The 27563-nt window shown below is 47.4% G+C and overlaps 1 protein-coding gene across 1 annotated transcript in view; it reads left to right on the top strand.

The window, feature by feature from the left end:
* Positions 1-11310: 11310 nt before the first annotated feature.
* The window catches only part of MOXD1 (monooxygenase DBH like 1), a 94704-nt gene continuing 78451 nt past the window's right edge, over positions 11311-27563 (top strand). Inside the window, exon 1 of the mRNA XM_045010462.1 lies at positions 11311-11571. Within this exon, the coding sequence (XP_044866397.1) occupies positions 11311-11571 (261 nt within the window). The remainder of the gene's footprint in view (positions 11572-27563) is intronic.

Raw genomic sequence — 27563 nt, 5'->3', positions numbered from 1 at the left:
CCGTCCACACTAGGAGGCACCTTATATCGATTTTAATGGCTCTTTAAATCGGTTTCTGTACTCCTCCCCGACGAGAGGAGTAGCGCTAATATCGGGATTAACATATCGGAATAGGGTTAGTGTGGCCGCAAATCGACGATATTGGCCTCCGGGCGGTAATCCCACAGTGCACCACTGTGACCGCTCTGGACAGCATTCTGAACTCTGATGCACTGGCCAGGTAGACAGGAAAAGCCCCGCGAACTTTTGAAATTCATTTCCTGCTTCCCCAGCATGGAGAGCTCATCAGCACAGGTGACCACGCACAGCTCATCTGCACAGGTAACAATGCAGTCTCCTGAGAATCGAAAAAGAGCCCCTGCACGGGAGATACTGGATCTGATCGCTATATGGGGAGAGGATTCAGTGCTAACAGAACTGCGTTCCAAAAGACGAAATGAAAAAGTATTTGAAAGAATTTCTAAGGCTATGACGGATAAAGGCCACAGCAGGGACTCACTGCAGTGCAGAGTGAAAGTTAAGGAGCTCAGACAAGCCTACCAGAAAACCAAAGAAGCAAACGGAAGGTCCGGGGCAGGTCGAAAAACATGCCGCTTCTATGCTGAGCTGCATGCAATTTTAGGGGGCTGCGCCACAACTACCCCACCCCTAACCGTGGATTCCGAGGTGGGGGTTGTAATCTCTGCCATGTCTGAGGATTATGCGGATGGGGAAGATGAAGATGAAGAAGAGGAGGACGACCTAGCAGAGAGCACACAGCACTCGGTGAGCCCCAGCAGCCAGGAGCTTTTTCTCACCCTGACGGAATTACCCTCCCAAGCAACTATCCCAGACAATGACGCCATGGAAGGGACCTCTGGTGAGTGTACCTTTGCAAATAGCAAACATTGTTTTTTAAGCAAGCGTTTTTTAATGATTGATTTGCCCTGAGGACTTGGGATGCATTCGCAGACAGTATAGTTACTTAGAAAAGTTTGTTAACATGTCCGGGGATTGAGCGGAAATCCTCCAGGGACATCTCAATGAAGCGCTCCTGGAGGTACTCCAGAAGCCTTTGCAGAAGGTTTCTGGGCAAGGCAGCCTTGTTCCGCCCACCATGGTAGGACACTTTACCACGCCATGCATGTAGCAAGTAATCAGGTATCATTGCATGGCAAAGCATAGCTGCGTATGGTCCCGGTGATTGCTGGCATTCAAGAAACATCCGTTCTTTATCTCGCTGTATTATCCTCAGCAAAGTGATATTGTTCAGGGTAACCTGGTTAAAAATCAGGAATTTAAGTAAGGGGGATGGCCATTTTCCTACTGGGTTCGTGGACTGCAGCAGCTTAAAAAAAATCCTTTCCTGCACGTAGCCAAGCGGGAGGAGGGGAGGAGTGAAATGCCGATGATCTTTTTCGTGTTTGGTCAGCGGGGATCTTCCCCAAGCTACCAGCCATGCAGTGGGTGCGGGGGTGGGAAGGGTGTTGATTAGCAGGGAGCTAGCATGGTATTAGCCATGCGTTGGGGGGAGGGGTAAATCACTACAGAAGCCGAAAGACAGTGGCTTACCATGGCCGCATGCAAGCTGAATTCTGATGCCCGGACCTGTCTGTGAGATCTGTAACTCCAGAGCTGCAGGCACTCAGTATTAAGATGAAAAATGCGACCTTGTAGGGAAATCACATGTGCTATGTAAGGTGAATAGTGCTGTTCACTGTGAAAGAGTATAACCATTGTTCTGTAAAATGTATCTTTTTAAATATTTCTCTCCTTCATGCAGCTGCAAATTTTTCAAGCCCTCCTCCATCCCAAAGGCTAGCACAGATAAGGCGGAGGAAAAAGAAGACGCGAGATGAAATGTTCTCGGATATTATGGAAGTTACACGCAAGGAAAGAGCTCATCTGAATGAGTGGAAGGACGTGGTATCAAATTACAGGAAAGATGCCAGTGAACGTGAGGACAGGAGGGACACCCGAGATGAGAGGTGGCGGCAGGAAGACCGGCAGGAAAATCAGCGGTGGCGGGATGCAACTCTGGGGCTGCTGCGTGATCAAACTGACATGCTCCGGCGTCTGGTGGAGCTTCAGGAACGGCAGCAGGATCACAGAGTGCCGCTGCAGCCCCTGTATAACCACCCTCAACCCTCACCATGTTCCACATCCTCCTCACCCAGACGTGTAAGAACGCGTGGGGGGAGGCTCCGTGCACCCGCCCACTCCCCCCGTGGACAGCCCAACCAGAAGGCTGTCATTACTGTGAAATTTTTTTAATGGCCTTCTCCATCCCTCCTATCCTCCTCCCAAACCACATCCTTACTTGTCTCCCTCTTTTTATAATGAATTAATAAAGAATTCATGATTTTTATACTATAGTGACTTTATTTGCATAAGTAAGCTGTACTGGGAGGGGGAGTTGCTTACAGGGAATGAGTCAATCAAGGGGGGTGGGTGTTCATCAACAAACACAGCAGTCACACTGTACCCTGGCCATTGATGAAGCTCGTTTTCAAAGCTTCTCTGATGCGCACCGCTTCCTGGTGTGCTCTTCTAATCTCCCTGGTGTCTGGCTGCGCGTAATCAGCGGCCAGGTGATTTGCCTCAGCCTCCCACCCCGCCATAAAGGTCTCCCCCTTACTCTCACAGAGATTGTGGAGAATACAGCAAGCAGCAATAACAATGGGGACATTGGTTTGGTTGAGGTCTGAGGGAGTCAGTAATGTGCGCCAGCGCGCCTTTAAATGGCCAAATGCACATTCCACCACCATTCTGCACTTGCTCAGCCTGTAATTGAACAGATCCTGACCACTGTCCAGGTTGCCTGTGTATGGCTTCATGAGCCATGGCATCAAGGGGTAGGCTGGGTCCCCCAGGATAACGACAGGCATTTCAACATCTCCAACTGTTATTTTCTGGTCTGGGAAGTAATTCCCTTGCTGCAGCTGTTTAAACAGAGTAGTGCTTCTGAATACGTGAGCGTCATGAACCCTCCCTGGCCATCCCACGTGGATGTTGGTGAAACGTCCCTTGTGATCCACCAGTGCTTGCAGCACCATTGAAAAGTACCCCTTCCGGTTTACGTACTGGGTGCCCTGGTGCTCCGGTGCCAAGATAGGGATATGGGTTCCATCTATCGCCCCCCCACAGTTAGGGAATCCCAGTGCAGCAAAGCCATCCACTATGGCCTGCACGTTTCCCAGAGTCACAACCTTTCGTAGCAGCAGCTTAGTGATTGCTTTGGCTACTTGCATCACAGCAGCCCCCACAGTAGATTTTCCAACTCCAAATTGATTCCTGACTGACCGGTAGCTGTCTGGCATTGCAAGCTTCCACAGGGCTATCGCCACTCACTTCTCTACTGTGAGGGCTGCTCTCATCTTGGTATTATGGCGTTTCAGGGCAGGGGCAAGCAAGTCACAAAGTTCCATGAAAGTGCCCTTACGCATGCGAAAGTTTCGCAGCCACTGGGAATCGTCCCACACCTGCAACACAATGCGGTCCCACCAGTCAGTGCTTGTTTCCCGGGCCCAAAATCGGCGTTCAATGGATAGAATCTGCCCCATTACCATCAGGATCTCCAAAGCGCAGGGGCCCGCGGTTTGAGAGAATTCTGTGTCTACATCCTCATCACTGTCATCACCGCGCTGCCATATCCGCCTCCTCCTCGCCTCAGTTTGAAGGTCCTGGTTCACCATATACTGCACGAGAGTGCGCAAGGTGTTTAAAACATGCACGATTGCGGTATTGAGCTGAGCAGGGTCCATGCTTGCTGTGTTATGGCGTCTGCACAGTTCACAAAGCAAAAAAGGCGCGAAACGGTTGTCTGCTGCTTTCAGGGAGGGAGGGGTGAGGCTGTACCCAGAACCACCTGCGACAATGATTTTTGCCCCATCAGGCACTGGGATCTCAACCCGGAAATTCCAAGGGGCGGGGGAGGCTGCGGGAACTATGGGATAGCTACGGAATAGCTACCCACAGTGCAACGCTCCAGAAGTTGACGCTAGCCTCAGACCGTGGACGCACACCACCGATTTAATGTGTTTAGTGTGGCCGCGCGCACTCGATTTTATACAATCTGTTTTGCTAAACCGGATTATGTAAAATCGGAATAATCCCATAGTGTAGACATACCCTGTGACTCCTATAACTGGCCTTGGAGCAGACAGAGGTGGAGGTCTGGGCAGCCAGCCTGGCTCTGTACTCTGCAGCCTGGGTTGGTGAGGGTAATGTATTTGTTTTGTGTAACTTTGGAGTTTTTTTGTTTCAATTAATAAACCTTGCACTAGGGGTAGAGCCTGAAAGAGATGTGGGGGTGGTGTTTAATCCTTCCGGGGCTGGGGGAAAAGGCCCAGAGCCTTATCACCCTACTCATTTTCTGCATTCTGCACTATCTTGGACTCTGAGGTACCCTTTTAATAACTATAGCACTTGTCTATGTTTCCACAGCAACACTGGATGCATTTCCTTTGCCTCTCTTCTCAGGCAGAATGCCTCCAACTGCTGCCACTGGTCTGATAGCCCTCCATGCACATACCACTGCTTGCACAGCAGTAGCTGGTACAGTTATAATATACACATTATTAGCATGAATAGTTCAAGAAAATAAAAAATAGAAGCACATTGATTTAACCAATAACTGTATTGCTCTAGCCGTGATGTGTCTAGATCAGTGTTTCCCAAACTTGGGATGCCGCTTGTGTAGGGAAAGCCCCTGGCAAGCTGGGCCGGTTTGTGTACCTGCCGCGTCTGCAGGTCCGACCAATCGTGGCTCCCACTGGCCACAGTTCACTGTTCCAGGCCAATGGGAGCTGCTGGAAGTGGCGCGGGCTATGGGATGTACTGGCCGCCACTTTCAGCAGCTCCCATTGGCCAGGAGCAGCGAACCGCGGCCAGTGGGAGCCGCGATTGGTCGGACCTGCGGACGCGGCAGGTACACAAACCGGCCCGGTCCTCCAGGGGCTTTCCCTACACAAGCGGCGTCCCAAGTTTGGGAAACACTGGTCTAGATTATTAAGGTAAACTTTTTTCAAAATATTGTATTACACCTTTCATTACCCTTTTAACTTTATACATTTAATCTCCCCCAACACAATTAGCTATATCATGACAGATTTGATGCTTGTGCACCACTTTGGTGATGCAAAGGGGATAAAGAACCATCTTAAAAATCCCGCTGGATATTTATGTTGCACAGAGGAGTCCCTAGGTGGAGTAAAGCCACCATAGCAAACTCTATAATACTTACTTCTGGCCCTCAACAACATAAAAGAGCTGCCAAGGATATCACAAGAGGAGGAAGGGATGTGGATGGACATAGCTCTACTGTCCAACAATGCTGAGCCAGCAGGAAGTCTCCTCGAGGCTGTTAGTACCAGCATAAATTAGAGGGGCCCTAAAACTATTTTAATTTACACCATCACCAAACTAGCTCCCAGCTGCCTTGGGAATAGGAAGTAGGAAATTTGCCAGAAAACTGTTTAAGCTATTTAATATTAAAGAAAATCTCCTGCAGTTTGGAACAACTTACCAAAAAAATTCTGCCTGGCTGGAGGAATGGAAAAGGGTGTGACATTAATTTATAACAGAGCTTATTAAAACTAAACATGGAAAAACTACATTGCCACATTAGTATATGTTGTATGCAATCAACTTTATTTATATATATTACATTCCCATTAGCTGCTACCTTTGCTCTGAAAAGGGAAAACAGGCACTGACTAGCTCTCTGAGAGGAGAAATATTTGGCTTCTTCAAGTTTGTGGAGAAAAGATTCCATCTAAAAGCAGAAACAGCAATGTACTTGAGATACAGGATCCCATAAATTTAATTTGTTAATCTGTTTTGGTTTAAATTTGCTCTGCTGTTTCATCTTTTAGTCTCTGATGATGGTTTATAGTCTGTTTGTTTTTTTCCCCCTACAGGTAAATGTAAATAGGCTCCCACCCCCAATCTTACATTGGAAAAGGCTTACAATTTGATTTATCCCTGTGAAGAGAAATGTTTCCACTTTCAAAATATGAAAAGACTTCAAAGAATGGCTAATATGAAGGACTTTGGGGGGGATTTTAAATTGCTCTTATTGATTTTGTTTTTGTCAAAAAATATTTGGCACGTCTATAGGGCCTGATCCAAAACCTATTTAAGTCAGTTGAAAGAGTCATTGGATTTTGGATCAGGCCCATAGTGCCTTCTATCCAATGATCTTGAAGTGCTTTACTAACAATAGACAAGGTGGGTGAGATAAAGTCTTTTACTGGACCAATTTCTGTTGGTCAGAAAGACAAGCTTTTGAGCTACACAGAGCTCTCCTTAATGTTACCACATTAACTAATTTAGCCTCACAATACTATGGGGTAGTGGGAAAACAATGTTATACTTAATTTGCAGACACTAATTAACCTAATTATTCTATTCTGTTTGTTTGAATTAGTTTGTATTTGAGTTTAGATAGCTGTAAAATCATGACTGGTGTGGAGAAAGTAAATACAGAAGTGTTATTTATTCCTCTTAACACAAGAATTAGTGATCACCAAATGAAATGAATAGGTGGTAGGTTTAAAACAAACAAAAGAAAGTATTTCTTCACACAATGCACAACCTGTGGAACTCTTTGCCAGAGGATGTTGTGAAGGCCAAGACTATAACAGGGTTTAAAAAAGAACTAGATAAATTAATGGAGGATAGTCTATTAATGGCTATTAGCTAGGATAAGCAGGGATGGTGTCCCTAGCCTCTGTTTGCCAGAAGCTGGGAATGAGTGACAGAGGATGGATTACTTGATGATTACCTGCTCTGTTCATTCCCTCTGGGGCACCTGGCATTGGCCACTGTTGGAAGACAGGATACTGGGCTAGATAGACCTTTAGTCTGACTCAGTATGGCCGTTCTTGTTCTTATGAGTTTGGGCATTTTGTCTGAGGCTTCAGTTGCTGCAGCAGTGTTGGCTGAGTGTATTGAAATGATCTGAGAAGGGTCCAGTTCTTGGGTTCAGTGGCATTGTGGTGAGTATTGTGACTGTTTTCATATGTTCTGGCCTGATTGGGGAGTCAAACAGAGGTGTAGATACTGATTTCATGTTTTCTACCGCCATGTGATTGTACATGGAGCTTTGTATAGAGATTCTAAGAGCCCAGTCCTGTTCCCATTAAAGTCACTCACACTGACTTCAAGATCTGACCCCTAAACATCTGAAAAGGGATTCCCACATTTCCCTGGTTGTCTAAAAAGATTTGGAAACCTTACATATACTCACTGTGTTGTGTAGGATTACCTGTACTGTCTTATGTCTCTCTATAGTAATATCCTGTCCTCTGTTATGGGTTTTTAAGAATTTCAGATATTTTCAAGTCTCAGTCTTGCTTTATGGAAACAGGATTAAGATATTAAGGTCTAATATAGTTTTTCAGGTTTATTTTTTAATTATTGCTTTGCATTCTTGTGTTCCAAACACTAATAAAATCGGACTGTGAGAACCTTTAATGTGTCTCTGGCAGCCCTTTGAGACTGAATGATAGTTATTTCTTCTACCAGTTGTATGTTTGTCATTCTTTGTGTCACTAGAACTGATGCAGGATGTTAGTGACTCCCAGAGTGTTCATATAGCTGTAGTTTTAAGCATCTGTCAATATTTCTTTGCTATACGTGCTTAAAGAGGATCCAAATGATTCAGCTAGGAACAAATGACTTTGCCAAATTTGGTGGAATCTCCTCCTTTGGTCTATCCTACCCTTCCCTGCTCTCTCCCGACCCGATATCTCTTTAGCTGTTTTTAAGATCTCTTGGGCTGTGAGAGCCTAATCCTAAGAAGTTCTGAGCACCTGCAATTTCTGTTTAAGTTAATGCCTGTTGTAGGTGTTCAGCATGTCTTAGAAACAGGATCTAAATATTAATCGTTTCACTTTTCTCTTTACATGACTTGCTCTCCAGGCACCTGTTCTTGAATCACTGAAGTCAATGGGAGTATTAGTATTGATGTCAATGGGAGCAGGAAGAGACCACAAGGGCTCTCTTCTTTATTTCTGTTTTAAATTATTTTGATTTGATTGATATTTAGGTAATAAGCTTTCAATTATTTTTTCACACATTACCTTTTATTTTATTATTACTGCTTTTTTTTAACTTCCTCTTTTCTAGAATTGTTCTGCTGGTTTGTATCCCACACATCAGCAATTCACAATATATGGAGTTATTCTGGAAGCTCTATGTTGATGCTAGTGGCATGTTTTTGCTAAACATAAGGGCCGGTCATGGTTGTATTAATGGACAGTTCATTTGAGTCTAAAGACAAGGCGTTGCTAATTTGCTAAATGTACGTGGTTGATTGGTTTTCATAAAATTAATATACCATTTAATCTGACTGGCAGACAGTTATCTAACTCAGATACAAACTAATTCAAACAAACAGAATAGAATAATTCAATTTTAAAATTTATTTTCTATCAACAGAAAATTAAAGGCCAGATGAGACTATTTGGGTGACTAAGAGCTGGTCTACACTAAAAAGTTAAGTCTACCACTTATATCACTCAGGGGTGTGAAAAATCTACACCTCTGAGCTACATAGGTAAATTTACCTAATCCTTAGTGTAGACAGCACTACCACCTATTAGGGAGGTGGATTACTTATGCTGAGGGGAGAACCTCTTTGCCATACCTGACCTTTTTGTTTTTTTTCTTTTCTGTTTCATTCTGCCTTTATGTGAGTGTAACACTTCTCCAAGAGAAATGTAGACTTTGCAGTCTCTGAGATATTCCTAACCATAGAGGGATGGAAGTTAATCTACCAGTACTGTATGAAATGTAACTCTATTCTGATTGCAATTTGTGGAGTAATTAAAGCATCCAGGTTCACTTGACAGGGTTGGGATTGGGATTTTATTAGGGAGGAAGGATGGCTTTGTGGATAAGGTCCTGGTCTGGGACTCAAAATATTGGGGTTCAGTTTCTGGCTCTGCCACAGGCTTTCAGTTTTACCTTGGGCAAGTCACACAATCTCTGTGCCTCATCAGTTTCCCATCAGTTAAATGGGGATAATGATGCATCCAGGTGTGCTGTATGGATAAATCCAGTAATATACATGTAAGCTTCACAGATACTAGCGAATGGAGAGTAGTGGGGGCATGAAAGTAGAATATAGTTATCTTTTCTTAATTTTTTTTAACTACTGCCCATCATCCTGGTATCTGAGCTCTTAGAATCTTTAAAATCAATAGCAGTAGTGAAGTCCCTAGTGAACCTCATGGAGTCTCAGGCTCTTCTCCCTTTTTGGAGTAAACAGGGGTAAGGTTTATTTTTTATTTTATTTTATTTTTATTGATTTTCTTTGCTATTGTCTGGTTGGTATGGGTACTCTGGTGCTTATATAACACCCATGACTTGACTATCCAGGGTATATCTTCCCAACACCTCTCAAGTGAATGGATCTGGAATGTTGCTGAGGAAAGACGGAAGAAAAAGATAAAACACTGAGAATCAATAAGTATATTACCTTCCTGTACTAGCATGCCAGCCCAGTTCTGATGCGATCTTTCCCCTACGGCCTGAAATTACCAGTCTCCTCTTTTGAGAGGTCTTTTCACCCCACCTCTGGGTACCTTTCTGCATAGTCATGATAATTGCCTTCCAAACGAATTAACACACAGGGCCAGGGAAGGATATGTAGTTTTAAAAGTGAGCGCAAGCCTGGTAGCTTGGAGGCAATGCTCTTCGCAGCCTCCTGGGGCTTCCATTTGAGAACAAATGCCCTGTGTGGTGAACCTACCAGAAGCCATGAGAAAAGGGAGCTTGCACTATCGCTGCCCTGGGACAGGAACGTTTCCTATATGGGGATATGTATTTGGGCAGCTTTTTTTAAAAGAAGAACTAAAAATCTTAGCGCGAAAACGTTACTTCAGGCATTCCTATTGCTCATGCCTCATTTTAGCAATATACAGGGAAGGGGCATAATAAGGTGTGTGTGTGAGGGGGCCGGGGGGTTAGATCCTAGGCACTTTCCTTGTAAGAGTACCCATCCATTTCTTCCCCGGTGAAAAAGAACTATTTCTCTGCTTCTGCCACTTCGTCAGGTCATGATATGATTCAACCTGCGCACATTTCCAAGGGAATGTCACGTTGTCCTTTAGGTTTTCTTGACGAATTAGGCGTCAACTGTGTACAGAGTGGTAGGGGCACGTGTTTGCCATTCAAACACAGAATGCATAAGAGCCTTATTCTCCACCTTGCATCTTCTCTACTTTCTATATACAAGCTTCTCAAGGGGAGGGGGCACTATGGTGATATTTAGATGCAAATTTTAAGCTGGCGTTGTTGCGTGGGGGCGAGCGCACCCGCTGAGCACCAGCCACGGTAGCTTCGCGGTGCGCCTTTAGAGTCCACCTTCCTCGCAGCTGCTCTGTCACTTGTCACAGCCCTAAGAAGTGAGGAGTACGCCCCCGATCTCCAACAAGGGCAATGCAGTGCTCCTATCTACACGAGGTGCTTCCTTACCGGAGTCCCGGCAGTGCCTGGAGGTTCACCGCGGCTGCCCTCTGTGTCAGATGAGGTTACACACAAGCTATTAGCAGGAGCAGGGGAAAGTGTGTGGCCGGCCCAGGGGCAGCTCGGAGGCTGGGACTGTGTAAAGCAGGAGGGCTCGAGCTGAGAGCGTGTCTCCTGGTAAATGACCGAGCACCCACTCACAGCGTCACCCATCCAGCCGGGCGGGCCTGGGCAGGCGCCAGGGCTGCGGGAAGCTGGGATCTGCCCTGTCAGGCCGGGGCGGGTGGCTCGCCGGGCAAGGTGGCTCACGCAGCTGTGGTGCCTGCGGGCTGCCCCGGCACTGGCGGGAGGGTCCCTCCCAAAGGAGAAGCCGCAGCCGGCCGGTGTACCAGGGGCTCACGGGGGGATGGAGCGGGGGTTGGGGCTCCTGACTCACCGAACCAAAGGGGGGGGGACAAAACCCCACGTGGGCCCCCAGCCGCTTCTCCTCTGAACCCCTCTCGGCACCATTCCTGTTCTCCGGGACCCTTCCCCCCCCGAGTGCCGCCCCCTCCCTTTCCCTGACCCCTTCCCCCCCCGCCCGCCCTGCCTCTTACCCCTGCGTCCCGCCCCCACCAGCCCCACCTCCCCCCCCCCCAGTGACCCGCCTCCGCCCCCCGCCGCCAGGCCCCAGCCGCGCTGGTGCCGCCCGCAGCGGGGGCGGGCTGAGCAGGACCCCCCCGCCCCTCCAGTGCAGTGTGCGGCGGCGGCGGCGGCAGCAGCAGAGCCCAGCGCCGGCTGAGAGGTGCTGGCTGGAGCCCGGCGACGTCTCCGCACCGAGCCTCTCCGTGCCCGAGCGAGCGGCGCCCGGGAAGGATGCGCCGCTGGCCGCTGCTCCTGTGGGGGCTGCTGCTCCCCGCCGCCGCCACCGCGGCCGCCGGGCGCTACCCGCACAGCGCCGTGCTGGACGGGGCGGCCGGATACCGGCTCCTGTGGGGCCACCAGGGCAGCAGCATCTCCTTCCGCCTGGAGGTGCGCACCCAGGGCTACGTGGGCTTCGGGCTCTCCCCCACCGGGGCCATGGCGGCCGCGGACATCGTGGTGGGAGGCGTGGCCAGGGGCAAGCCCTACCTGCAGGTAAGGACCGCGCCGCCCCCGCCCCAGCACCTGGCCCACGACCCCCGCTCCTGCCCGGCTACGAGCAGCGGGAGAAGAGGGAGCGCTGGGGACCAAGTCACGCTCTGCCCTCGCCTGTGCCCGCTCTAGTTCTGTCGCCTCGGCGTCTCTCCTCTTCCCTCCGCGCACCCCGCTTGCTGTGCCCGCCTGCTCTGCGAGCCTCCCCTTCCCTTCGCGGAGCTCGCCTACCGCTCGGGCTTTCCCTGCCCTTCCCAGCCTTTCCGGGGCTCTCCTCTCGCTTTAGGCTTTCCAGCCTTTCCTTTCGCTAGAACTAACTTTTCTTTTCTTTTCTTTCTGTGTGACCCTTCTTCTGTCCCTCTGCCCGCTTTTCCTCTATTGAACCTGTCAGGGTGAATCCCCCCCCCCCGGATCCAGACTAGATAACAACCCTTTTCTCTCCCCCTTCCCCGCTTTCTCCGCGTTGCGTTTCGGGGCTGAGCTCTGTGCCTGGAGAAGTGAAGTGCAAAGGCGGAGCCTCTTCCAGCGGGATGCGCCTTCCTTGGCACACTGCTGCCCATGAACAGTTAACCGAGCGACTGTTAACTATGCTTCTCGCGGGTGGCGCGGGCTTCCTGTATTATAATCTTTCTGCCCTTGGAGTTTCTCCTTTCTAGCCAATCTAGGGGACCCTACCGACATTATGACCTCCTTATAATCGGGATGTAACTTCCCCAACTTTTAGCCCCAGATCCAGCCTCATCAACGGGAGCATAAGCTGTCTCTGCCCATCTCTGTTCATGCCATTATGTGCTGGAAGCAGACAGTAATAGTTTGACCTTGTTCTCACAAGTGGGGTTCAACAGCAGCAACTTTATGTTATGTGAGTACAGTATTTGTACTTGCAAAATGTACCTCCTGGTAAGACAAGCTCCCAAGGTGGTTTCAGTGAAACTCTCCAGGCCACTTGTTTTAATATAAGCCCGGTGGAAACATTTGCTAGGTAATGCTAAGAGGCCTGGCTTTGAAACAGGAGTCCGGGATCACATCCCCCTAACTTAATTGGTGTTATAGAAGTGTATAAAAATTATTAGAAATTGATCAGATGCCTGTTCTGCCGTGGGAAAAGCAATCCATTCACAACAGTGTAAATCTGAAGGAACTATTTTGTTTGAACCCAATGAAGTTAGATGATGTAAAATTGGTGTGAGAGGAGAATCAAGCCTGGTATCAACAAATGATGAACCAGATTCTGCCACTCTTACTTGCCTTGAATAGTAATTTATTCTCCCAGTAACTCCATTGATTTTAAAGGGACTACACATGGAGTAAAGTAGTAGCCAAAACAAATAAGGGTGGAAGGATCAAGCCCTATAATATACTCCTGAGGGCATCCTGTGCCAAAAAAATTAATAATACTGAGCACAATATTTTAAAATTCTGCACATTTTGTTTGTCAGATAAACGTAGAAGCTCCAGCATGACATTGGGGAAATACAAGCCACTGGCTGCACAGAGGTGAGAGAATACTGTGCAGTTCCCCTCCTCCCCCGGGCACGGACTCAGCGGTGAGGCTGCACCCAACCCTGACACTGCAAGGACTGGGCCTGCTCCAGAAACATCCTAGGGCCCTGCCCCTCTATGCCATGTGCACCCGATGTGGGCAGGCAGGCTCAGCAAGGCAGGATCCAAGTGTGGAGGGGCTTAGTGTGGGGGGATCCAGGTGTGGGTTGAGAGGGTTCTGTGTAAAGTAATCTGGGTGCGGACAGCTCAGTGGGGGATTTGGGTGTGGAGGGGATGTGGATGAAGAGGGGATTGTTGGTTATTTTTGGATGCAATGGTAATGGGACTCTGCAGGGGGGTTCAGAGGGGGAGGGTCTGGGTGTGGGGGGGACCAGATGCTGGGGGAGGGGGACTCAGTGGGGTGGGGATCCAGGTGCAACTGGTTGGGGCTCGGTGGGGTGAGGATCCAGGTCCGGGTGGCTCATCAGGGTGGTCCAGGTGCAGGGGGAGTGGGGCTCCTCGGGGGGGTTCTGAGTGGGTGTGGGGGGTGAGGCTCAGTGGGAGGGTCTGAGTATGATGGGGTCTGGATGCAAGGGGGTTGGGCGATGGGAGAGCAGCTCTCTGTACAGGGATCCCTCCCCCTGCAGCTGAGGAGCGATGGGTGCAGGAAGCAGTGGGGGAGGGGGAAGTTTGCAGAGCTTCCTGCAGCTGGGGGAGAAATCTGGAGATGAGTCTGATCCAGCACTGGATATCGTGCAGGGGAAGAGGAAATCCCATCTTCCCCAACTCAGAGTAGCAGCTGAGCCAGGCACAGGCTAGAGCCACCAGCCAGGTCTTCTGCAGTCTTGCCTCCTGCCCCACAGTGCTTTGCCTCTCTGCCGGCTGCCCTGGGCACCTGAAACTTACTGCTGGGGAGGGTCATATGACCGCTCTTGTGGCTTCACTTTGCTTCCCTGTCAGAAAGTAATTTTTCTGCAGGGAAGCAAAAAATCTACGGGGGACATAAATTCTGCACATGTGCAATGGTGCAGAATTCCCTCAGGAGTACCGGTAATAGTTGTAGCCTTTCTTTTCTCCTCCAGGATTTACTGGGAGTATTTGATCATTGAAGTGACTTCATACAATTGGAGGTGCTTTTATTTTAAGCATATGGCATCTCTAAAACTTCAGCAGTAGAAACCAAGTTCTAAAATTTCTCTGTTGCATCAACTCAATAACCAAATAATCAATAATCAGATTTTCTAAAATAAACTAATTTTTGGAATACTAGTAACATGTTTAACATTTGGAATACTTTGTTATTTTACTGCATGAAGTACAGGCATATATTAACTAGTAATTTCAGGTAAAAAGGGATTTTCTTTGATCTTTCAAACTGAAGATAGATTTACAGAAAATCTGTCTCTGAATAAAACACAAAATCAAAAGAGACCAGTTTAGTTATCTGGAAATGTATGTCCTAGATTCACAGCGTTTAAGGCCAGAAGGGACCACTGGATCATCTAGACCAGGGATTGGCAACCTTTGGCACGCAGCTCGCCAGGGTAAGCACCCTGGCGGGCTGGGCCGGTTTTTTTACCTGCTGCGTCATCAGGTTCGGACGATCACGGCTCCCACTGGCCATGGTTCACCGCTAACGGGGCAAGCGTCGACATTGGAAGCGGTGCATTCTGGACAGCTATCCCACAGTTCCCGCAGTCCCCGCTTCCCATTGGAATGCTGGGTAGAGCCCCCAATGCCTGCTGGGGGAAAAATGTGTCGAGGGTGGTTTTGGGTAACTGTCGTCATTCAACCGTCACTCCCGCCCTCCCTCCCTGAAAGCGCCGGCGGGAAATCTGTTAGCGCACTTTTCTGGTCAGTGACAGCGCGGACGCCACAGCACTGCGAGCATGGAGCCCGCTGCGATCATCGCTGCACTTATGGCCGTTGTCAACTCCTTGCACCTTATCGTCCACCTCTTCCACAGTCAGCTGCTGAGAAATCGGGCTAGGAGGCTCCGGCAGCACGGTGAGAACATGAAGTGTGAGAGTGGCACAGACCTCTCACAAAGCACGGGATCCCGCGCCGTGGAGATCATGGTGGCAATGGGTCACGTTCATGCTATGGGATGGCAATTCTGGGCCCGGGAAACAAGCACGGACTGGTGGGACCGCATAGTGCTGCAGGTCTGGGATGAATCACAGTGGCTGCGAAACTTCAGGATGCGTAAGGGCACTTTCCTTGAACTGTGTGACTTGCTGTCCCCTGCCCTGAAGCGCCAGGACACCCGGATGCAAGCAGCCCTGAGTGTGCAGAAGCGAGTGGCCATAGCCTTCTGGAAACTTGCAACGCCAGACAGCTACCAGTCAGTAGCGAACCACTTTGGTGTGGGCAAATCTACCGTGGGGGTTGCTGGGATGCAAGTAGCCCACGCAATCGTTGACCTACTGCTCTCAAAGGTAGTGACCCTGGGAAACGTCCAGGTCGTCATAGATGGCTTCGCTGCGATGGGATTCCCAAACTGCGGTGGGGCTATAGATGGGACTCACATCCCTATCCTGGAACCGGCCCACCAGGCCAGCCAGTATATTAACCAAAAGGGCTACTTTTCAATGGTGCTGCAAGCACTGGTGGACCATAAGGGACGTTTTACCAACATCTACGTCGGGTGGCCGGGCAAGGTTCATGACGCGCGTGTTTTCAGGAACTCTTGTCTGTTTAGACACCTGCAGGAAGGTAGTTTCTTCCCGGACCACAAAATAACTGTTGGGGATGTGGAGATGCCTACAGTGATCCTCGGGGACCCAGCCTACCCGCTAATGCCCTGGCTCATGAAGCCCTATACAGGCGCCCTGGACAGTGACAAAGAACTCTTCAACTACCGTCTGAGCAAGTGCAGAATGGTGGTGGAGTGTGCTTTCGGGCGTCTCAAGGGGAGATGGAGGAGCTTACTGACTCGCTCGGATCTCAGAGAAACCAATATCCCCATTGTTATTGCAGCTTGCTGTGTGCTCCACAATCTCTGTGAGAGCAAGGGGGAGACCTTTCTGGCAGGATGGGAGGTTGAGGCAAATCGCCTGGCTGCTGATTACGCTCAGCCAGACACCCGTGCGATTAGAAGAGCCCAGCGGGAAGCGCTGTGCATCCGGGAGGCTTTGAAAGCTAGGTTCCTCAGAGAGCAGGGTAACCTATGACTGTCCAGTCTCTTTACAGAGAAGCTGAACCTGCCCCTGTTTCAGTTACTATTGACTTTTTTCAGCGGTTACATACCCTGTTCACCAGGTTTCCCCCCTTCCAACAGACGTTTAAAAATAAAGTTATTGGAACATTGTTAATTAACAAAGTTTTCTTTACTAATGAATTTGCGTTAAAGGGTTCAAACAGGGACGCAGACTGTGGTGGGTACAGTGTGCAGTGATGTACAGACCGCTTCTACACTCGAGGAATGACAGGCTCCTGCTCCTAAAGCGGTCTCTGGGGGGAGGACGGTTACAGGAGGGTGTGCAGGAAGGGGTGGGTTTGCAGGAAGGGGTGAGGGGTGTGTGAGAAGGGTGAGTAGGTGTAGGGGGATGATGGCTCTGGCTGGGGCTCAGGGCATCGGAGAGGTTCATGGCTAGGGTGGAAGGGCATGGTAACGGCAGCCTGCCTTGTCATTTGTGGATGCCAGGCGCTCGGACCCTGGGGCAGCATACACCTCCCAGACTGACCTGGGGCAGCAGAGACCTCCCAGAGTGACCCGGGTGCCTAATGACTGCACTCTGTGTGTGACCTGCTGTTGATCCTGCCCCCATGTCTGTACCCTGGTAATGGTGGCTGTCCTATGCAATTAACAAACCCCTCCCCCCACTTCACACAAAGTCTTCTGCAAAGAAACATGACGGAAACAGTAATTAACAGCAAACTATTTTTAATACTCAACTACACAGTTGGGGGATGAAACTGGGATTTGGGATTGGGTGAGCCAGGAAGGGAAGCAATTCTCATACTTTAGGGAATGAGAGCTGTTTGGTACATGAGCGCTCTGCTGGGGTGGAGTGACAGTTTTCACGGCCCCTAGCGCCCCTCCTTCTTGTTGTTTTGGGTGTGGGGGGGACAGGACTTTGTGGCGGGGGAGGGCGATTGCAGATATAGTGCAGGGGGGTTCTCTCCTCCTGCCTGCGGTCCTGCAGAACATCCACAAGGCGCCGGAGCGTGTCCGTTTGCTCCCTCATTAGGCCAAGTAGCGTTTGAGTCGCCTGCTGGTCTTCCTGCCGCCACCTGTCCTCCCGTTCGCTGTGTGAGCGCTGCTGCTGAGAGAGGGTCTCCCTCCACTGGCTCTGCTGGGCCGCCTCGGTTCTGGAGCAGGCCATCAGTTCAGCGAACATCTCGTCCCGAGTCTTTTTCTTTCGCCGCCTAATCTGCGCCAGCCTCTGTGAGGGGGATGCCGGGGCAGGTCGGGAAACAGCCGCAGCTGTGTGATGGGAAAAAGGAAGTGATTTCCTTGCAAAGATACATGTTTGCGAACACTGAACACAGTCTAGTCTGTTTCTGTGAACAAGACCATACACGGCACCTATCTCATGCGCTCTCAGGACAAGTTCGAATTTTCAGCATTCGCTTTCATTGCCTGGGGTCTTGCACTGGAGATCAGACAAGCGGGGCAGGACAGCAGAATCCGTGTAGCAGCCAGGCCTGGTAAGCCGTAAACTTTAGGCTGCTTAAAAGTTAATGTATAGCAGTGCCCTCCTGCTGCAGGCAATCTGGAAAGCATAAACTCTGACCCTGTTCCACCCCCCCACGGCTGTCCCCGGGAAAGATCCCTGTATGCTTCCCCTCTGCAGCCTCCACCACGTGGCTGTTAAACGACGCTTATTGTTATGGAAAGGAAAAGTGAAGCATTCCCAATAGTAACATTACACTAATTCCCCTAATTAGATGCAGCAGTCGCCGAGCAAGATCACCCTGAGGCGGGTCACTAAGAGAGACAGAGAGCGCATGCTGCGTGAAACCCTGCACAGACCCTGCTGCCATTCTCGTCGAGGCAATGCTCCCACTGTACATGAGGATAGCCTGGCGCGGAAGAGTGTGCTTCCACGGAGCACCCAATAAGGCACCTCTCCCCAGGAACCTCCTGCGGAGGCTTTTCGAGTACCTCTACGAGAGCTTCGTGGAACTCTCCGAAGAGGATTTCTGTTCTATCCCCATATGCATTGACCTTCTTTTCATATAGTTTTTATTCCTGTTTTTTAAAAAATAAATGTTTACATGTTTATAGCACTTACCGACTGATCCTTCCCCTGATTCAGAGTCTGGGTTAACGGTCGGGGAGGGTTGGTAGGGGATCTCTGCGAGGCTGATGAAGAGATCCTGGCTGTCGGGGAAAGCAGTATTGTAAGCGCTGTCGCCTGCCTCGTCCTCCACAAACCCTTCCTCATCTTCCCCATCCGCGAACATCGCCGAGAAACTGCCCGTTGACACTAGCCCATCCTCAGAGTCCACGGTCACTGGTGGGGAAGTGGTGGCAGACCCACCGAGAATGGCATGCAGTGCCTCGTAGAAGCGGCATGTCTGGGGCTGGGCTCCGGAGCGTCCGTTTGCCGATTTGATTTTTTGGTAGCCTTGTCTCAGGTCCTTGATTTTCACGCAGCACTGCGTTGCATCCCGGCTGTATCCTCTGAGTGCCATGGCTTTGGAGACCCTCTCGTAGGTCTTTGCATTCCGTTTTTTGGAGCACAGCTCTGAAAGCACAGACTCATCGCCCCACACAGCGATCAGATCCAAGACTTCCCGGTCAGTCCATGCTGGGGCCCTCTTTCTACTCTGAGATTGCATGGACCCCTCTCCCGGAGAGCTCTGCATCGTTGCCGGTGCTGCTGAGCTCGCCCCGATGTCCAACCAGGAACTGAGATTCAAACTGGCCAGACAGGAAAAGGAATTCAAATTTTCCCAGGGCTTTTCCTGTATGGCTGATCAGAACATCTGAGCTCGGACTGCTGTCCAGAGCGTCAACACAGTGGTGCACTGTGGGATAGCTCCCGGAGCTACTAAGGTCGATTTCCGTCCACACATAGGCTAACTCAACATAGCCATGTCGAATTTAGCGCTACTCCCCTCGTCGGGGTGGAGTACCGAATTCGAACTAAAGAGCTCTCTAGGTCGAACTAATTAGCTTCCTGGTGTGGACGGTTGCACGGTTAAATCGAATTAACACTGCTAAATTCGACATAAACTCCTAGTGTAGACCAGGCCCCAGTCTAAATCTTTCCTCATTTGAAAGCTAGTCCATCCCCCTAATCATTTTTGTTGCCCTTTTCTGTACTTTTTTTCAATTCTAATTTTTTTTTTGAGGTGAGGCAACCAGAACCGCATGTAGAATTCATGGTGTGGGCATACCATAAATTTACATATTAGTATTATGATGATATTGTCTGTCTTATTATCGATACATTTCCGGTTAGATTTTTTGACTGCTCAGGCACATTGAGCGGATGTTACCAAAGAACTACCCTGATGACTCCAAGATCTCTTTTTTGAGTGATAATATCTAATTTAGTTCCCATCATTTTGTATTGTGATGGGGCAAGGCCAGATGACTATAGTAAAGTAATGGGAAACAAATATATTAGCCACAGGATAAACAAATCTCTGTTACCAGGATAAGCAAATGGCAGCTGCTTCAGGTCAGTTAAGACACCTAGGACCAATTAAGATCTTTCCAGAAGGCAGAGAGGACAGCTAGGTTGATTGGGACACCTGAAGCCAATCAGGGGCCGGCTGAAACTATTTAAAAGCCTCCCAGTTAGTCAAGTGGGCACGTGTGTCAGGAGTTGTAGGAGGAAGTTGCACTGTTGGAGAGACTGAGCAGAACAAACCATATTAGGCACAAGGAAGGAGGCCTTGAGGTAAGGGTGAAGTGGATCTTGAGGAAGTGGGAGCTGCTGTGGGGAAGTGGCCTAGGGAATTGTACGCGTCCTATTTCTAAAAGGTCAGCTACCATAGCTGATACTATTAGGGTCCCTGGGATGGAGCCTGGAGTAGAGGGTGGGCCCGTGCTCCCCCCTGTGCCCCCGATTAATCACTGAGAGTGGGAGACCACAGAGACTGTGCAAGGGAGGGTAGCTTCTCCTCATCTCCCTTGCTGGCTTATGATGAAAATGGCTCAGTAGGCTGTGACCTTTGCCTCTAAAGAGAGAAGGGCTACGTGGAGGGTCACAGTGAGCTTCTAAGGCTAGCGAAATCTGCCAGGAAACGCGGGACCCCCGGAGACAAGGACAGAGCTTTGTCACAGTATGTATAGTTAGGATTATGTTTTCCAATGTGCATTACTTAGCATGTATCAACACCAAATTTCATCTACCATTTTCTTGCCCAGTCACTCTGTTTTGTGTGACTCTTCACAGTCAGCACTGAACTTAACTACCTTGAGTAATTTTGCATCATCTTCAGACTTTGTTACTTCACTGTTTACCTCCATTTCCAGATCATTTATAAATATGTTGAACAGCACTGGTACCAGTTCAGATAATTTTGGGGTGCCTGCTATTCACCTCTCTCCACTGTGAAAACTGGACCTTTTTTCCTACCCTTTCTTATCTTTTAACTAATTATTGATCCATGAGAGAACCTTCCCTCTTATCCCAGGACAGCTTACTTTGCTTAAGAGCCTTTGGTGAGGGACCTTGTCAAAGGCTGTCTTGTCCACATGCTTTTTGACTCCCTCAAAGAATTCTAATAGATTAATGAGGCATGATTTCCCTTTACTAAAGCCAGGTTGACTCTTCCCCAACATATCAGGGTCATCTCTGTGTCTGATAATTCTGTTCTTTACAAAAGTTTCAACCAATTTGCCTGACACTGAAGTTAGGTTTACCAGCCTGTAATTGGATCACCTCTGGAGCTTTTTTAAAAACTGACGTTTCATTAGCTGTCCTCCAGTCCTCTGGGAAAGAGGCTGATTTAAGCAATGGGTTATGTACCACAGTTAGTAGTGCTGCAATTTCATATTTGAGTTCCTTCAGAACTTTTGAGTAAATACCATCTGGTCCTGGTGATTTATTACTGGTTTATTTATCAATTTGTTCCAAAATCTCCTCCACTGACACCTCAATTTAGGACAGTTCCTCAAATTCAAAGTGGGCACTCAGAATCACTGGTCCCTTGTGACAGTTTTGGCGCTTATCTTTTTTTTCCCTAACCCTCTTTGCCCTCCCTTCTATTTTTAAAGAAAGTGTTACAGGAAGAGAGTGGTCATTGTTTGAGAAGAGACATTATAAGCATAGCAAAACTACTTCAGTCAATAATTGTAAAACCAGGTTCTGTTTATTACCCTGTGAAAGATCAGTTCATTGGGGTGGAAGAAGACTGCAGAGGGTTTCCAGAGTGCAGAAAAAAATCTTTTGCCTGGCATACACTCTTCATCCCTACATGTGCACTCCACAGTCACCACCCTACCACCAAGAAGCATTTTCCTTATATATATATATATTTTAAAATAGCAATTCAAATCCTGGCTATTCAATATAGATTTTACTTTGTAGATTTTTAAATGTCGCTTGGACTTTGATGTTACAACGTTTGTTTCACCTGAGCCTTAATGCAACAGAAGGGATTTCTGGTTGGGTAGAGCTAAAAGGACTTGAAAGACAATTCTGTTAACTCTCTCTAAGTACTGTAGATCAATCAGGCTGAAGAGTGTAATTATATCATAGAAGGAAACATGATTTTAAAAAGTGTGGCTAAGTGATTTGAATGATGGGGCGATAATACATTAGTGGCCAAGCATTTCAGGAGTTCAGCTATTGGAGTGGGAGCCTAGTAAACAATTTTGGGAGGGGCAGAGAACAAGTCTTATGGCATGGTCACTTTAGCATACTTAATAGTATACTTGTATGAGGGGCTGGAAAACTAGAAAGGGGAGAGAGATACAGATAAAGCAGGAGAAGAGGCAAGGAACTGTGGTTATCAATAAGAATGCTACAGCCAAGCATTCTGCCATGTTGCAGAGAGCATTGCAGTGGCATAGCTGCAGATTGCACAGGACTACAATGAACATGCTTGTTTTAAAAAACAGCAAACAGTGAAACAAAGCAATGGTGCCTGATGTAGGAAGTCTGGGAGCTCCTTATGATTCCATTAGAGAAACCGTTGAACAGCTCATGCGTGTAAAAATGTTACCCCTGTAATATTGCCAAGGTCACTTTCAACCTGGATTACAAGCTGTGAAAGTGCTTGGGGCAGCCTTAACTTTTGCATCTAGCTATATTTTAAAAAAGCGCCTCTCTCATTTGTGCTCATGAATTGACACAGCATGCATTTTCATGCTAAATCCAAGCCTTCTCCTTCGGTCTCCACCTCTGTCTGGAATTGTGCATCCTGACCCACAGCACGTAGCAGTTTAGAGACCCATTTTGAGTAATCCTCCTTGATGAATGCCTATTTTATGCAAGTTATACAAGAGGGTTGCATTGTAAGATTCATCTGTTGAACTTACACAAAAATAGTCCTTACTCAGGGTGTAAATCATTAGTGAATAGGGGCTGTGTATCACTAAAAAGTACCTCATTATTCATTACAGACTTGCTTGTTAACTCTCACCCAAACTAAATAATATCTGTTATCAAATGTATCCCATAGAGTTAGCTTATTTGCTTGTAGGAAAATGCTTGGAATGGATTTTAAAAGACAGAAAACAGTGAGCATTCTCTGTGCTTGACGATATGCTGCTTTTAAGTGCACTCATGCCAACAGCAACAAAAAAGTGTTTAGAAAACAAGTTGAAAGTCAGCAAAAGAGGAGATGCAAAATGTGTACCACCCTGACATATTTCAGTTGGTGCTTTGTTGGAGATATTTCTTGCAATGTGGAAAAATCTCCAGATGACTATTAAGCCCCTCTTAGCTTGAGTTTGGGACATAAGGAGACATTACAGCATAATTAGCCAGGCGAAAAAATAATTTGAAGAGCAACAAGCAAAAGATACAAAATCCAACAGCAAAATAAATAAATAAATTAAATAATAAATACATTAAATACATTAAAAACATGAAGCCTACCAAACAGTCAGTGGGGCCACTGGACGATTGAGGTGCTAAAGGAGCACTCAAGAAAGATTAGGCCATGGTGGAAAAGCTACATGAATTCTTTGCATCAGTCTTCACTGCAGAGAATGAGGGAGATTCCCACACCTGAGCCATTCTTTTTAGGTGACAAATCTGAGGAACTGTCCCAGATTGATTTGTAAATAGGGGAGGTTTTGGAACAAATTGATAAACTAAAGAGTAGTAAATCACCAGGATCAGACAGTATTCACCCAGACATTCTGAAGGAACTCAAATATAAAATTGCAGCACTAGTAACTGTGGTATGTAACCAATCATTTTAATCAGCTTCTGTACCAAATGACTACGGGGCAGCTAATGTGACACCAATTTTTTAAAAAAGGGTCCAGAGGCAATCCTGGCCTGTAAACCTAACTTCAGGGCCAAGCAAATTGGTTGAAACTATAGTAAAGAACAGGATTATCAAACGCAGAGATGAACACAATTTGTTGGGAAAGAGTCAACATGGCTTTTGTAAAGGGAAATCATGCCTCACCAATCTATTAGAATTCTTTGAGCGGGTCAACAAACATGTGGGCAAAGGTGCTCCAGTGGATATATTGTATTGGACTTTCAGAAAGCCTTTGACAAGGTCCTATACCAAAGGCTCTTAAGTAAAGTAAGAAGTCATGGATTAAGTGATCAGTAACTGATTAAGACAGGAAACAAATGGTAGGAATAAATGATCAGTTTTCAGAATGGCAAGAGTTAAATAGAGGTGTTTCTTAGGGATCTGTACTGGGACCAGTGCTGTTCAACATATTCACAAATAATCTGGTAAAGGGATAAACAGTGAAGTGGCAAAATTTGCAGACAATAGAAAATTACTCAGGATAGTTAAATCCAAAGCAGACTGCAAGGATTTACAAAGGGATCTCATAAAACTGGGTGACTGGGCAAGAAAATGACAATTGAAATTCAAAGTTGATAAATGCAAAGTAATGAACATTGGAAAATATAATCCCAACTATACACACAAAATTATGGGGGCTAAATTAGCTGTTACTTCTTAGGAAAGGGATCTTGGAATAATTGTGAATAGTTCTCAGAAAACATCTGCTCAATGTGCAGCAGCAGTTAAAAAAGCTAACAGAATGTTAGGAACAAGATAGATAATAAGACAGTAGATATCATAATGCCACTATATAAATCCATGGCATGCCTACATCTTGAATACTTCATGCAGATCTGGTTGTCCCATCTCAAAGAAGATACATTGGAATTGCAAAAGGTACAGAGCAGGGCAACAAAAATGATTAGGGGTATGGAACAGCTTCCATACAAGGAGAGATTAAAAAGACTTGGACTTTTCAGCTTGGAAAAGAGACAACTGAAGGGCGGGGGATATGACAGAGGTCTATAAAATCATGAATAAGTGGAGAAAGTGAATAATGAAGTGTTTTTTACTCCTTCAAGAACCAGAGGTCACCCAATGAAATTAATAGGCAGCAGCTTTAAAACAAAGAAAAAGAAATACTACCTCACACAACACACAGTCAACCTGTGGAACTCATTGGCAGGGATGTTGTGAAGGCCAAAACTATAAGTGGATTAAAAAAAAGAATTAGGTAAATTCATGGAGGATGCATCCATCAATGGCTATTAAGCAAGACGGTCAGGGATGCAACCCCATTCTCTTGGTGTTCCTATTCTCTGACTGCCAGAAGCTGGGAGAGGATGACAGGGGATGGATCATTTGATAACTGCCATGTTCTGTTCATTCACTCTGAAGCACCTGGCATTGGCTACTGTTGGAAGACATGAGACTGAACTGGATAGACCATTGGTCTGACCCAGTATGGTGGTTCTTATGTTCTTATCTCACTGACTGGATGCTACTAGATTTTCTTCCCAGAACTACAGCTGATAGGGTGAGGAGGAGAAAAGCCAAGTGCAAAAGCAGAGATTAGTTCAGTAGCCCCTCTTCCTTGCAGACCTAGATTATTTTGTTATTTATAATTAAGGGTAAGATTCTGTTATGGGTATTTTTAGTAAAAGTCAGGGACAGATCACGGGCAATAAACAAAAATTGATGGAAGCTTGCTGACTTTTAGTAAAAACACAGGGGCGTGGGGGCGCAGGAAGGGGGAAAAGAGGGCTAACAATCACAGTGCTGCCAGGGGCTAACCTCCGGCAGCTGCTCCTCACCTGCTGCTGCTCCCGCGGCAGGGGCTGACTCAACCTGAGTTGCTGCTTCAGCCCTGAGGCCACTGATCCAGTGGCCCAGGGGCCACTACTCCAGCAGTCAGCCTACTGCCCAGCTGCTCCAGCAGCCCTAAGGACCACTGTTCCGGTGGACCCAGGGCCAACCCCCAGCCATCTGCTCCAATGACCCCGGGGCTGATCGCCTGCAGTCGCTCCAGACCCGCCACTGCTCCTGCGGCAGGGGCTAACCTAACCACCACTGCTATAATCCCAGAGGGGGCTGACCTAATCTCAGCCACAGCTTCAGCCTTGGGGCTGCTGCTTGAGGCTGATCTGGGGCTGACAGCTGCTTCAGTCCTGCCCCTGTGGAAGAAGTCCCGGAGGTCCCAGAAAATCACAGAATCAGTGACCTCCATTTCTGCCGTGATCAAATCGTATCCTTATTTATAGTACTTTTGTTGTCTTTATGAAACAAGGAGGAGATGAGATTTTTCTTACAGTTCTTCATTAACCCATACAGTTTCATATATAGGACACAATGTGAACAAAAACACTTAAGTGAGAACACAAGAAATATAGTTATGATATGATATCATATATATATATATATAATATGATCGTTATCTAAAATCCTTATTTTCAATGCTATATGGGGGAGAATTTTCCAAAGCACCTAAGGAATTTTGGAGCACAAGTCTCATTGACAGCTGTGCTCCAAAATACCTTAGGTGCTTTTGAAAGTCTTCCCCATAATAATTTCAAGTAATTAAAAACAAAATAACATCTAACTTATAAATCTGGATCCAGAATGAGGGATGTTCCTAATGATAAGAGACAGCTGAGAGATATGCATAAATCTCCAACCTTAAGTCCACCTGAAAGATAGTCACTTCAGATGCCATTTGACTAGCATTTACTTTATCTGCATACTAAAGAATCCTAGGTTGTCGGGCACCCCCACGCAGTGAAGTTTTTTCCCCTAAAGCATATTGTCACATGCTTTGTATAGTCTAGGTTTTTTTAATGACAGTCCTGCATCTAGCTCTATAACTTATGGTTGAACAAGATCATATCTTTTAGACAGCTAATTGTGATGTAAAGACTCCAGGTGATGGAGAATTTACCAAATACCTTGGGAACCTGTTCTGGTGGTTAATTATCCTCAATGTTAAAAAACTGTCTTATTTCAACTTCCAAACACTGGATCTTATTATGCCTTTGTATGCTAAATCAATGAGCCCTCCAGTATCCAATATCTTCCCTCTGTGTAGGTAATAATCAAAATATCTATGTCTACACTACTAAATTAGGTTGATTTTATAGAAGTCGATATTTAGAAATAGATTTTATACAGACGATTGTGTGTCTCCACTGAGCGAATTAAGTCGGTGGAGTGCGTCCTCAGTACCGTGGCTAGCATCGACTCATGGAGTGGTGCACTGTGGTCAGCTATCCCACAGTTCCTGCAGTCTCTGCTGCCCATTTGAATTCTGGGTTAAGCTCCCCATACCTGATGGGGCAAAAACATTGTCACGGGTGGTTTTGGGTACATGTCATCAGTCTCCCCTCCCTTGCTCCCTCCCTCCATGAAAGCAACTGCAGACAATCATTTTGCGCCTTTTTTCCTGGCTCACCCGTGCAGATGCCATAGCACAGCAAGCATGGAGCCCACTCAGCTCACTGCTGCTGTTGTGAGCATTGTAAACACCTTGTGCATTATCCTGCAGTATGTGCAGAACCTGGCTAAGAGACGGCAGCACAAGGACGATTGTGAGGAGGACACGGACACATATTCCTGAGCACGGGATGTGGCAATTGGGACATCATGGTGGCAGTGGGGCAGGTTGATACAGTGGAACGCTGATTCTGGGCCCAACAAACAAGCACAGACTGGTGGGACTGCATAGTGTTGCAAGTATGAGATGATTCCCAGTGGCTGCGAAACTTTCGCATGCATAAGGCCACTTTCCTGGAACTCTGTGTTGCTTTCCCCCATCCTGAAGTGCAGGAATACCAAGATGAGAGCTGCCCTGACTGTTGAGAAGTGAGTGGCAATAGCCCTGTGGAAGCTTGCAATGCCTGACTGCTACCGGTCAGTTGGGAATCAATTTGGAGTGGGCAAATCTATGTGGGGACTGCTGTGATTTAAGTAGCCAATGCAATCACTGACGTTCTGCTATCAAGGGTAGTGACTCTGGGAAATGTGCAGATCATAGTGGATGGTTTTGCTGCAATGGGGTTCCCTAACTGTGGTGGGGCGATAAATGGAATGAATATTCCCATCTTGGCACCGGACCACCTTGCCAACCAGTA

This window comes from Mauremys mutica, chromosome 3 (genome assembly GCF_020497125.1).
Source record: "Mauremys mutica isolate MM-2020 ecotype Southern chromosome 3, ASM2049712v1, whole genome shotgun sequence".
Lineage (NCBI taxonomy): Eukaryota > Metazoa > Chordata > Testudines > Geoemydidae > Mauremys > Mauremys mutica.
The sequence above is the reverse complement of the archived record's forward strand: the minus strand, read 5'-3'. Positions and strand labels throughout refer to the sequence as shown.